General features: G+C 40.0%; 1 protein-coding gene across 3 annotated transcripts in view; it reads left to right on the forward strand.

The window, feature by feature from the left end:
• Nucleotides 1-12,798, forward strand: part of LOC139936232 (kelch-like protein 8) — a 61,519-nt gene extending 48,721 nt beyond the window's left edge. For all 3 annotated transcript variants that reach the window (XM_071931013.1, XM_071931014.1, XM_071931015.1), the window contains exons 4-9: nt 4,046-4,189; nt 4,690-4,801; nt 5,353-5,537; nt 6,134-6,277; nt 7,755-7,956; nt 8,663-12,798. In XM_071931013.1, coding sequence (XP_071787114.1) covers nt 4,046-4,189; nt 4,690-4,801; nt 5,353-5,537; nt 6,134-6,277; nt 7,755-7,956; nt 8,663-8,786 — 911 coding nt within the window. In that variant the 3' untranslated portion in view covers nt 8,787-12,798. The remainder of the gene's footprint in view (nt 1-4,045; nt 4,190-4,689; nt 4,802-5,352; nt 5,538-6,133; nt 6,278-7,754; nt 7,957-8,662) is intronic.
• Nucleotides 12,799-13,857: the final 1,059 nt, after the last annotated feature.

The following is a 13,857-nucleotide window of genomic DNA, read 5'->3' on the forward strand; positions in this document are numbered from 1 at the left end:
ACCGAAAGTGTCCAATGGCTTAGCAATAGCACCAACTAGAGTAGTTTGTTAATGGTCCCAACTTGAATATCTGCCTACTAGCTATCCTCGGGGGTGGGGCTCCCCCCCCCCCCCTCTGTTTGCAGGTGGTAATGGTTGGTGGGGGGTTGGAGAGGAATTATGTGATATTTATAACCGCTGGTCAATTTTGCGTGGGAGGTAGTGCATGCAAGCTCATTTATTTGAAGCTGCTTATTTGTAACCTAAAAAATAGTTAATGGCCTGATGTTTCGACCCTAGCAGAGTCTTTCTCGAAGGCTATTTGTTATTTGTTATGAATCAAAACGTCCTTCCGTTACCGTTGAATTGCGCTGGTCTTCATTATTATTTTACATAACCATGGAACATTATATTTCTGGTTGACAAAAGGTAGCTGCTTGAACTTGCCCCTGGTTGGGGAGAGGGTGGGGGTAGCTAAATGGGCAGTTGGTTACAATGATATTGAATCCATGGCAGGGGGAAGGTCGAGATTGAGACCAACCTCACCTACCAGTGGGTGCATTGAGGGCCGAGCAGGCCATTCTTGGGCTGTGAGGGATGCATCACTGTGTCAATGTGAAACACCAAGCTTGTGGTTGTGTATGTTTGTGGGTGGGGTGGGGCAAACTTAAAGTACGTGTTCTGAACAAGACCTCCATAAGGAATAGTGATTTAGAGTCGGTCCGCTGACATGTTTACGGTGTTGTTTTAATCTCAATAACATTGTCATATATTTAATTGCTGCCACCCCTGAGACTAAGGACATCATAGATCTGAGATCCCTAGGATCCCTGGCGATGTTTAAGAAATCTTCAGGTTGCAAACAAATTGCTGAACCAACACTTTGAAGGAAAGGGGTCGGGGTGAACTTAGCTTTTTTGTTCAAGGCCTCTGCTGTTATAATGATGAAGGCCCCAGCTACAGTTGTATGTACATGTTCAAAGACAGCTTGTATCTACACCCCTGTGCACAGGGCTCAAGTTTCTATAAACAATTTCCACTCACTACTTGACCAGAACATAGTTTTTAAAGACCTAAAATGTCTCTTTTTCAGTTTTTATAAGTTATATTGTGCTGAACTTTGAGGCAAAAAGTTGGAATTGAAAAGCTCAGAAGTATGTTAGAGTGACTTGACTTTTCCATTTGTGTATTATGTGTGGTAAAAGTTGGTTGGTTGGTGCAACAAACTGGGTTTTTTTTTTTCACAGCTGTCTGGGTTTTAATCCCTCATGGCACTTGTTTTGTATCCTTTTAACAAAAAGGTCTCTGTTGCTTTCAACTACACAGTGCATTCAGAAACTTGCTATTTACAGCAACCCACCAAAGGTGCTCTAAATATTTCCATAGTTGAGAGTTCAATTTGTTCACTCACCTGGTGAAGTTTTTCAAGCTTTTCAAAGTTTCAAGGATGTCTTGAATTTATGTTTTATTTTTATTTTTACGACAACAGTGTAAGCCTCCCTGAGCTAGACAAGTGACCTACAAATGGATCCTGTATTCAGGAATAAAGAATGGGATATAATAACAGCACAGGTGCTTGTGTGTACCCTCCTTTCTGTATTGATAGCACAGCCTTGCCCCTCCCCTGAGGTCATTTTAAAATAGTAAGTAAAAAAAATGCTGTGCTAACACACATCGGTGTATGGGTAAAAACCAAAAAAAAAAAAAATTAATATTCTTTATCCCCGATGCAAATTTAACATCTATTATATCGTTGCGGTACCCGCTGCCAAAAACATAGGATTCGAACTGCCTCTAGCTGCCGGGCAACCTCGGTAGTCTAGTTGGTAAGACACTGCTCTAGAATTGCAAGGGTCGTGGGTTCGAATCCCACCCGAGTAACATGCCTGTGATATTTTTCCACGGGACTCGGGAAAGTACTGAGTATTCAGTGCTAACACACATCGGTGTATGGGTAAAAACCAAAAATTAATATTCTTTATCCCCGATGCAAATTTAACATCTATTATAAAAAAAATGGTTAGCGTCCCCCACTTGATCATGTCTTCAAGTTTAGGGGATTAATCCACAGGACCACAGGGCGTAAAGCTCAGAATATTTACTGGACCACATTTTTAGTTACTTGACCATTATCAAAGTGGAAAATGACATGAAGAGAACAGAACCAAACTGATTTTAAACTTTTTGGATGAACAAGCTCTGAGCATGCATCTTTAAAAAAAGGTTTGCTGTGGTGCATACATGTACGACCGGCCTTCACACTATGATGGCTTTACCCCCTGGGTTTACCCCCAGTCCTGCCCCTGGTCTATCGGCTGCAAATAGGCATACCCCAGGGAAAAGCCACCCCTAATCTGGAGTAAGGGTAATCGGTAAAATCTTGGGTATTCTTGAAACGTGAAAGCCCCAGTGAATAGGGACACAGTGTGAAAGTGTGCAGGGGTAAATGGGGGGTAAATAAGTACTGGGGCCCTCTCAGGGCTGTGTTCAACAGGGATAATAGATACAGTGTGAAAAGGGTTTCATAACTCACAGCCCTGTACTTCATCTTGCCACAGTTGTCAGCCTCTGCTGATATGACAATGTATCATAGTAATAATTTCTTGTTTAAAGACACTGGACACTATTCATAATTGTCTAAGACCAGTCTTCTCACTTGGTGTATCTCAACATTTGCATAAAATAACAAACCTGTGAAAATTTGAGCTCGATTGGTCGTTGGAGTTGCGAGATAACTATGAAAGAAAAAACACCCTTGTCACGCAGAGTTGTGTGCTTTCATATGCTTGATTTCGAGACCTCAAATTCTAAATCTGAGGTCTCAAAATCAAATTCCTGGAAAATTACCTCTTTCTCAAAAACTACGTTACTTCAGAGGGAGCCGTTTCTCACAATGCTTTATACTATCAACCTCTGTCCATTACTCGTTACCAAGGAAGGTTTTATGCTAATAATTATTTTGAGTATTTACCAATAGTGTCCACTGCCTTTAATATCCTTATTGTTAATTTCTATTTTTGTGATATTTTGTTATCATATTTTCTATTGGCATGTGCAATTCAGTGTTAAACTGCGATACATTTTTTAATAAACCATTTTTTTAATTGAATATGTCCCTCTGGCACTTTGTACTTTCTAGCCCTGGGGGGCTTCCTGCAGAACTTTAGGGGCTTGCAAACACAAACACAATTCTTGAGGGAAAACAGTCTTGTTTACTGGTGTCTGAACTAGAGAAATAAACAGACTTTCACCTTGTTGTAAACATGAGGTATAAACTGGGTCTCCTTGGGGACCCCTCACCTTGAACCACCTGTGAAGAAAGCCAAAAGAGAAGGTGTTTCATAACAATCCACAACTTAAAGGGAAAGTGTATACATTTTAGTGTATGGGATTTGAGGCATTGCATGGTGATGTATATTTGGTTTGAGGTAACACCACATCTACTTGCTGTGTACGGTTTATTTTTCTGGATTGAGGGACTTTACACTACCTTGGAGTATGTTTTCGGAATTCAAGAGACAAAGCAGGATACCATGGTACATGTTAGATGGTATTTTGACCGGTAACTTTATTTGCTAAGCATCTGCTAAGCATAATTTTGTTTTGCTTAGCTACTTGTGCTTAAGAAGCTCTGTGAAGTTGGGCCTAGATGGTGCCAAGCAAGCTGGATACGGTAATAACTTTGGGGGCAAATCATCCTTACCCACAGCTTAGAGCTGAAGTGCCGAGGACAGGGCTATAACGTGTTCGAGAAGCAGGCATGCAAGGGCGACGTTGGCTGTCAGCCACATCAACCTATTATGACCACGGAGCACACCCAAGATCGAAAAGGTTTGATTTTTCATGAGGGAGGAAAACCGGATGGTCTGGAAAAACCCTCGTGCCACAGCAGAGAACCAACGCACAACTCTACTCACTTATGGCCCTAGCCTTGAATCGAACCAGGGTCACCTTGGTGAGATGCGAGCGCTTTACGCACCGTGCCAATAGTAGTAGGAGAAGGAGTACACATTAATTGACAATTGTTAATTAGTCTTTTGTTCTCTCGTTTTATATTGTAATACAGGTGTCCTATTTGTGGTTGGTGGGCGAGGTGCTTCCGGTGACCCTTTCAAGTCTATTGAGTGCTACGATCTGCGAAGCAATCGCTGGTTCCATGTCGCCGAGCTGAACTGCAAGAGAAGGCATGTGGGAGTGATTGCTGCATCAGGTAAATCATGGAGTCCCAACACTGACTCGACCATTCTTAGTTTAAAAAAAAAATTATATATTTTTTTACCCATACACCGATGTGTGGTAGCACTGTATACTCAGTACTTTCCTGAGTCCTGTGAAAAAATACCACAGGCATATTATCGGGTGGGATTCGAACCCACGACCTCGTCCTAACTACCCGTCCTAACTAAGGATGGGCTCAGTGCGTCATTACGTCTGTAGATATCGAAGGCAGACCAGTTTCAGCCTGCTGGGTTTGAGGAGCTGCTTATAAAAGCACAACAATAACAGCAAAACTATCCTCGCCACGATAAGATTGCCAGCCAAATTAGCATCGGTACCATTTGTGGCTGGTTTCCCGCTCTTTTTTGCTTAGCTGAAAAACATCAGCATTTACTCCCAAAATTGTGAATGGGGCAGACAGAAGCTGCATGTGCGAGGGGTTCAGAAGAAGGTTGTGTTTACATTTGGGTTTGTTGTATTTCTTACTTTCAGGCAAAGTGTATGCAGTTGGCGGGCATGATGGCAAAGATCACCTCAACAGTCTAGAAGCATTCAATCCTAAGACAAATAAGTGGAAGTTGCTGTCTCCAATGAAGACCAAAAGGTACGATATGATGAGACATCTCATTGCTTGAAATACCCAGTGGACCACCACTTCTGGAGTTTGTCTGTCTTAATTATCTTCTCGCCAAGGGAACTCTGCAGAGGATATAATTGCAAAGCTGGCAACATCCAATTTCTCTCATACAAACATTGATTTAACGTTTATGAGTTGCACAAATCAACTAGACAACAATATTGATTCTCGTCATTGTGAAAATCAGAGGTTAGCTGGGGGATTCGAACACACAACCTTGTGATTGCGGTCCTGCAGTCTTAACCACTGGACCATGGTGACCAGGAGGCAACACATAGAGGTCAAAGCAAAGATTGTGTCCGGATAATTAACTTTGCTAATGTTTCCTACTTAAAAATAGCACCCAGATTCAAGAATCAAAAGAAATTTTATGTTTCAGGTGTTTGTTGTTGAAATTTTTACTGAAAAAATGGTGATTAAACATTTACACAACATTAGCGTTGTCTGGGCATCTGATATTAATTCAGAAATGAAGGATTAAAAGTAACCATTTCACTTCTTTGTCCTACCCTTTACAGGCGAGGCTTGGCCGTGGCTCAGCTCGGTGGACCACTGTACGCCATCGGGGGTCTCGATGATAACATGTGCTTCAGTGAGGTAGAGAGATACGATATCGCCACCGACAGCTGGAGTTATGCTGCATCCATGAATATGGCAAGAGGAGGAGTTGCAGTGGCTACACTTAATGACCACATCTATGCAGGTCAGTGAAGGTCAAGGGTCAAGACATGGGGGCAGAGTGTGAAGTTCATTATGCTGTGCTGTTAAAGATCATGGCCGAATACCAGTGAATATGGTTGAGACAATGAATGTGGTTGAGACAAGTTGTATTAAAGCCTGGTCGCCTTTTGGTGACATAATTCTACATTCTGACAAAAAGTATTAAATTTGTAGACAGCCCTGTAACATAATCAGTGGTCAAAGGTGATTGTTAATCCTGAATAAATTTGATGTATAGTTTGCGGTAGTGATTGCTCGACCACGCTTAATATATAAAAATGATTACAATTTTAGACGACCCGTTAACATCATCAGCAGTCAAAGATGAATGTCTGTTGTTAATCTTGTATAAATTTGCTGTATAGTTGGTGGTAACAATGGCTCAACCACGCTCAATAAATAAAAATAACAATTTTAGACGACCCGTTATCATCATCAGCGCTCCTTGATGAATATCAAATGTTGATCTTGTATAAATTTGCTCCATAGTTTGTGGTGATTACAATGTTAGACCAACCGCCGTAGGTGTTCAGCGATGAATGTCAAATGTTAATCCTGTATAATAAATTTGCTTTATAGTTGGAGGTAACGATGGCTCGACCACGCTTAATACCTGTGAGAGATATGACCCACACCTCAACAAGTGGACTCCGATCCCCTCAATGCAGACTAGACGCGCAGGAGGGGGAGTTCTAGCACTCAACGGATTCCTCTATGTGATAGGTAAGTAAAAGCTTTGAGTAGACCTTGTCGAAAACCCTGCTGCTTTGCTGACTTTTAGTCATATTGTTTTATTGGAGATCTATTTCAGAGATTTATATGTAACAGTGGGACATAAAGCTGTTGGCCCCGCGTATTGCGTAATATTAATAGCAACCGTATTTATAATGCGCCTTTTGCCAAAGGATACAAAGTGCCAGGTATTATTACTGCAAGGAGTGGGGCGAATTATGATTTAATGCCTAATCCTTAAGCACCATGTAATGGTTTACAAGGTGCTCTGGCGCAATATGCTGCCAATTCAGCCAGGAACACTGGGGCGTACCCCTTCTCTTTTCGATAAGTGCACTGGGTTCTTTTACATGCGTTTACACAACACATGGGACCAACGGCTTTACGTCCCATCCGAAGGACGAAGCAATGGTTAAGTGTCTTGGTTAAGGACACAAGTGTCACGGCTGGGGATTCGAACCCACACTCTGCTGATCAGAAACACCAGAGTTTGAATTCGGTGCTCTTAATCGCTCGGCCATGACACTCCCACATAAAAGATCACAGTAACACTTATCGCTAAGAGAAGGGGTGGCTGCTGAAAGTGCCGTTGCCGTAGCTGAAAGTGCCGAATGGAACACTTTCCCTAACCACATCAAGGATGCTAACACTATTCACACTTTCAAGAAACTCCTCAAATGTTTTCTATTCCAACAAGTGTATCAACATTAACTTCATCCAACTGTCTTGAGCGCCTTTGAACAACTTTGGTTGATTTTGGCGCTATATAAATTCTCTCTGATTGATTGATTGATTGAATGTTTAGACTTTAAATGTCTCAGAATGTTTACATTTTAAACTTCTCAGAACTTTCTGGGAGATAACAATTATGTTAAACACTTAAAAAGTACCCATTTCCGGCCAGATAGACCAGCTGTTTCATGTCTCACAATGCAATAATTGTTGAGTGTCTTGCCTAAGAACCCTAGTAAATCATCAATACAACTCGAACATTCAATTTTAGAGAGAAAACAAATCTTAGTTCGGAGTGCTAAACCGATTAGCCATGACACGCGGACAGTTAGCGCTCATCTACCTTGGCCTACTGATGTGTTTCATTTGCACTGTTCAAAAAATATTAAAAAACCAGGATGGCCTAAAATATAAATCACTGTTGACGAAACAAGCTGGTTTTCAGCAGTTTCTTGAATGAGTCAAGCAAGTTTGCTTTTCTGCAGCTATCGGGAAGTTAATTCTACAGGGTCGGCAAGCATTAGAGAAAGATCAGTCTCCTGTTTTAGTGTTTGTCCAAAGCTCAAAGAGAAGGTTTGAGTGAGGCAGATCGTAGGCTGCGAGTTCTTTGCTGTTGCCGAATCCTTTCAATGATGCGCCTTGAAGATGTGTAGACAGATCTTGATGTCAACACCCTAAATTCATTTTGATCAATAAACCATTTATCAACCCATCTGTCTGTTTGTGGTTATTTTAGGTGGATTTGACGACAGTTCCCCTCTGAGTTCCGTAGAGAGGTACGACCCTCTGACTAAAGCATGGAGTACAATGACCTCAATGTCAATGTGCAGAGGTGGGGTGGGTGTCTCGGTCATCAGCGGCAAGATCTACGCGGTCGGAGGTCACAACGGATCCTCTTATCTCATGTCATCGGAGTGTTTCGATCCAGCAACTGAAACGTAAGTTGAGTTTGCTGTCGAGGTTGTTATTGTTTAGCTCTGGTTCCTTGGTGAATTGGAGACGCACAGCCAATTCTAAGGGGCCTTTAAGAATGGTCAATAATTACAATTTTTTATTTATTTATTTATTTTTTTTTTGCCACATCCCATTTATTTGACCATATTAATTGAAAATTGAGTTTTAATTTGCAGTTGATTTTTTTGACCCACCCATCCACAGTTGCTAGCAATTTTGACAATATTTAAACATTGGAAATGTAGGTTTTGAATTTTTTATTCTGACTCCAACAACAATTTTTGAAATCTTGCACTTGTGGTACCAGGCTTCATAAAGAGAACCTACAGGCCAGTATAAAAACTACGACCAGTTTTAGACAGGGGAATATAAAGTGTATCAACAAGAAAAAGCCCCCTTTAAAATGTTATTTAACTACAAGTAAAAAGGATAGATAAAGATGAAAGTATTATCGGATAAACAAAAGCAAAGGAAGGGAATCATATCAAGAGTGAAAACAAAACCCACACATATCTTTTTCCTAGATTATTTTTAATCCCCATTCCCCTTGGTTAAAAAAAGTAGCTGGAAAATGTTATTTCCTTGAATGATAGTAATCTCACCCCACAATTTTGTGTTACATGTGAGAAAGTAGGCATGAACTGATTGTACTTTTTTTCTTTAACTGGGACCATTCCATTTTCTTGACAGGTGGACTCCAATCAAGGATATCAGTACATGCAGAGCTGGAGCAGGTGTGGTCACATGTAACTGTCTCGTCCATTCACTCAAAGACATCGGGAAAAGCAACAGCGCGGTGCAAAGCTGTGTATAACCAAACAGTGATTTGGGCCAAGAGGGAAATGAGAACAAGAAGAGCCTGACTGACTGCATGTTTTACCAAAACATCGCCCTCTGTTGGCAGTTATAGACAACAATTTTTTTTATTATACCCAGAGAGAGATAAGGAAAGCCAACTGGAGACATCTGTCTGCTGCCCTCTAGTGTTAGGGTATCACTAACTTCTGTGCTGTTTGAATCAATACAGCACATATCAACAACTCTCAGAGAGAACGGAGAAAGAGAATCAATCAGGCAGCTGAGTCGAATGAATGCTGCCCTCTTGTGGTCTTCGGGAACATTGAGCAATCAGCAATGTATAACTTCGAGGAAAAGGCCAACTCAAATTTTCTGTTCATACCTTCTGATGTATGTGTGTCTTACTTCATTCATTGGCCCTTTTCGTAACCGGCTTTGGATTCGGCTTCAGACTCCGTCCTCTCGTCTGAAGATTGGAGTGCGTATACACAGCATGCATAATTATTGTCAAAACAACCGCGGGGCCAAGCTAGCCTGAACCGAACCCAAAGCCGCAGCAGTGGTTTCAAAAAGGGCCATAAAAACTACTGATTTGCTAGTTTCACTTTTAAAATATTCCCTGTGCCCGACACTAACAACTCAAAACTCAAAGTGGCCTTTTGAATGATGCTCAACAAAATTATGCATTTGCCTAAAAGTATTTCTCAACATATAGAATGTTTAAGACATCACATCACAAAGATATCAAGGCTGATGTTTCGGTTGCCTTCACTTTTCATGCCTTATCACTAGTGCCTGATTTTGGGTCGTCAAATATGCAATGATAAATTTGTAATTGGACAAACCAATTCTAACTCTGGCAACTTTGGATATCTTGTTTTCCCTCTTCGAAATGGAGAATACGCAATGATCAAATTTTTAACGAGACAACCCAAATTCAACTCTGGCAACTTTGTATGTCTTTTTGGGGGGTGGGTGTTCTTAAAACACTTTTTTTATTTTTTTTTTTTATTCAAATTCTTCAACAGTACTGACAAGGGGAAATCTTTGAGTAACTGTTGAGTTCAGTCTTCCAGTACTTCTAGTAAGAACAGAGAGTTGATCAGTACAAAACTTTAAGGAAATGTTATAGTAGACTGGTTCCCTGTCCATGTCCGGACAGGTTTTGGTTTTACAGAACCAGCGATATCATTGGAGACAACATACATGTATGACAGTACATATTTTATATGTAAACGTGTACATAGAATTTGACTTCAAAAATGAATGTGAGATCAGCGCAACAGTCAATTGACGTCGGATCAAGGCCAATCTCTGGCGTAATTCGCAAACCTCAAAGTGCGACGTCGGATGTTCAGGCTCATGTCATGCTCACAACAAGAGACACTACGTGGAAGCAGACTCGTCAAGAGAACCTGTTCATGCTCTGAGTTTAAGAACGTGTTTGCATCAAGCGACTTTGGCTTTGGCTTTGGTTAGGGTCATTCCAGCCATAGCCTCATTGATATACATTTGATAATCACTCTTAAAATGAATGGCAATAAAAACTTACTTGGTGAGAAGTACAGCATTTTTTTGTAAATCATTCCACTTCAAAGTAATGTGGTTATAGAAAATTATATCCGTTTTTATTCTAAAAAGTTTGAATCTGAGAAACGTTTCTGTCAGATATGTTTCTCGGATTGTGTGTTCCAATTGCGGATTATTCTTCCTGCGTAGACATAACCGGATTTTCGGCGATATCTCAAAACAGTGTATGTACCACCTTTTGAAAAGAAATTGTCACAGGTGGTTAGTTTTGTTGTATATATCGACATTTGTATAGGATTAAAACAATCAAACGGTTCCAAAAACAGAAGGTATAGGTTCCCTTTAATTCAGGCACTGCTTGTTGTAAGCGCATAGGGACCTCATGGTGATATGCATTATATAAGAATGGTTTTTTATCTATCTATGTAAGTATTTCAACAATAAGAAATATTTATATTCTATCTGCCTCCACCTAGCATACAGAAGTCTCTTATTGATATCTTCAATATTTGGGAATTTTTTAACAAATAAAAAGTTATTCTATTACATCTGTTAACTCTTTTGCTTTTCTATTAAAATCAATGTTAAATTTTGTATAAAAAGTAAATTGTAAATACTTCCTATTGCCTTGCTTGTCCATGTAAAAAAAAAAAAAACATCGAAAACCTGTAAATACGTGTACAGAATTGTATTTAATCGGAAACTAAAAACTAGTAAGTTTTTATTTCTGTCTTGATGTTGAGAATTTTGTTCTCAAGAAGATGTTTCATTTTTTGTTTGTTTTTTTTTTTTTTTTTTTAATCCACCTATGTCAGCATTATGAATAGCCTTTTACGCTTGTGTGTTTTAGATGTTAGGCTTTTTTTGTGTATTGTACACTGTGCAAGAATATGATAACTATGTGTCTTAGAAATGACGCTCTCCGGTGAATGCCTTTGTGCATGTATGAACCTGGTAGAGTCAAAATTCAACAGAGGACTTTCGGGACCCTTGGGGGCAGCAGACTTACCAGGTAAAATCCATTGTTCTGGGTAATGTGCGCATGCTCAGAACCACGTTAACAATAGACATTTATTTACCTCTTACCTGGTAAGTCTGCTGCCACGTAGCGTTCAAAAGTCCTATTAGCAGTAGTGTTGTGGTTGTTTGTTCTTGATGCTTGTTAATTGTAAGGATTGTACGCATTTTGTAAACATTGAGAAGTGCTTCATTATTTGTTAGTACATGTTTAAGGTATTAACCCGAAAACACTAATCTGTGAGAAGAGAGACACGCCTATGTTCCGACACCCCTATGTTCCGACGTCCCTTTGTTTCGCCACCCCTCTGACGCCCCTGTGTCCCTAGATTATCAGAACATTGGGTCGACAGAAAATAGGCATGTCAGAACATGGAGCTGTAAAACTGTTGACTTTGTACTCACTCCATATACAGAGTATGAAATTGTATCCACTGTTTGTTTTTTGTCTTCTCACTAAAGATAGTCCACATGTTGTTGATGTGATTTGGTAATTGTGTTTAACCAAATTAATGTTGGGGGCTGGAATGATTGTACTCTTCCAAAATCTTCCAATGAACTTCCAAATTTTAAAGGCAAATTTATCGTTACAATGTTTTTTCTTTTGAAATCACCCTGGCAGAAATTACCATGGTCTTTGTTAGATATTACTAAATATTACTATTAAACACATTTTTGGCAACCAGGCTATTTTTTATGTTAAAGTCGTTCCAAGTTGTATTTAGCTATATACAATATCCAAGGTCTTGTTCCCAACCACTGATGTGTGGAAAGAGCAATGTAATTTGTAGTAACTTGTCTTCTTGAAAGTGTCTTCTTTTGTATTCCCAGTTTGTTGAATACATGTAATCATAATAGACCTGTTGCAATAGACCGATCCAGTAGGCTCCGCCCAAGACGCACGTGTGAGCAAGAACACGTGGGGCTCTCCAATGCCTTTCTGCACAACTCTGACGCGCGCGCCAAGATACGCGCACGCGTGTCGGACCTTATTTGTCGGACCTTCGTTGCGTTGTGATTGGTCAATTAGCAATGGGTGGAGCTTAGTGGATCGGTCTATTGCTGAGCTCAAACAATAAAAGGGTACATGCGTGTACGCTCTGCGCACAACTCTCGACCAATAAATAGGTCCGATTGACCTCAGTGAGGGGGCTGTGCTGGCTTGTGACATTTTGTATGCAAGGGTTCTCTTCAATTACTGCATATTAACCAAAACAACATACATCTCTATTTTAATATATTTACAAAATAATATTTTCTAATAAAGAATAATGTAAAATGTTTAGTACCAGGTTTTTTCCAACGAATGGTTGAATTTAATGTTTTAAAAATGGTAAACATGTTTGGTTTGCCTTATGATTTTGTTATAAACGAAATGCTATCAATTAACATTTTTTATGAAGGTAATGAACAAACACAATATGAATTTTTACCTGAGCAATATTTTTTCAGAAATTTAATAAATGCATGCAGCAAATGCAATGAAATTAACAAAGGTCTCGTCAATGTGTCTCGTATAATCTGTAATTAATGAATTGTTATCTGGTAGTGCACAAAAAATCTTATGTGAAAAAACAGGCCGCTTGATTAACATGTTTGTTTCAGACACTGTGGGAGTGTCACAGTGGCCTACCAGGGAGTGCCACTCCCCCCCCCCCCCCATTCCCAAATGAGAACAAAACAAATATATGAACGGTTCCATATGTACATTACATCACTTCAAACGAAGTTTCCTCCAAACATAAAGTTTTTGCTGCAATGAGGCTTAAGTTTCTCTTCGTGAAAACGGTACAAATCTTTAAGTGCAGATAACTTTTCCAAAAGAAAATTAATTTGTCTGAAATAGGCCCATACATTCTGTGTTTTCTAACAATGTCGAGTTAAACGCACTGTTGTCCGCAGAGCCTGCCAATAATTCATTGTGACCCGTTCGACTGGCCTTCGTTCCAGCTGCTCTGCCGACGTTTGCTTCCGTACAACCACGGTCGAACTCACGCTAACAAATCGCACCTCTTTCTTTCATTTTCCCGCGCATTCTCGTTACCGTGCGTTAAATACTGCCTGCAGGTGGTTCTATCACCTTCTGAGGATGACGCCCTTATATTCTCAATGACAGGGGAAAATTGTTTATGTGTTGGTTGCAGATATAAATCTCGTCTGCTTCAAGTATCTTCTTCAATGTTACTTGTTTTGTTTTGCCACAGTGTGGGCTTCAACTGAGGAATTGAACCCGAAAGGAATCGCTTGTTCTAAAGATGCAAAGTTCTAATATGAACCAGCACTCTCGGGGGATGGGTCGAAATTTCAAAATATTCCGCCATTTTGAATTGTTGTGCCAAAAATTTAAGTCAGATTTGACAGTGCAAGATGATAGATTAAATTCCCCCTGATCACCTTTTCCGTGTACTAGGGAAATGCTCAAAGCACAATACTTTGGGAATTACAATTTTTCGACCAAAAAGTGACGTCATCATTTTGACTACCTCAAATATATAAAACCTAGAGCAAAAAAGGGGGAGGTGCCCGCAACAAGTAAATCT

This window comes from Asterias amurensis, chromosome 4 (genome assembly GCF_032118995.1).
Source record: "Asterias amurensis chromosome 4, ASM3211899v1".
Classification (NCBI taxonomy): domain Eukaryota; kingdom Metazoa; phylum Echinodermata; class Asteroidea; order Forcipulatida; family Asteriidae; genus Asterias; species Asterias amurensis.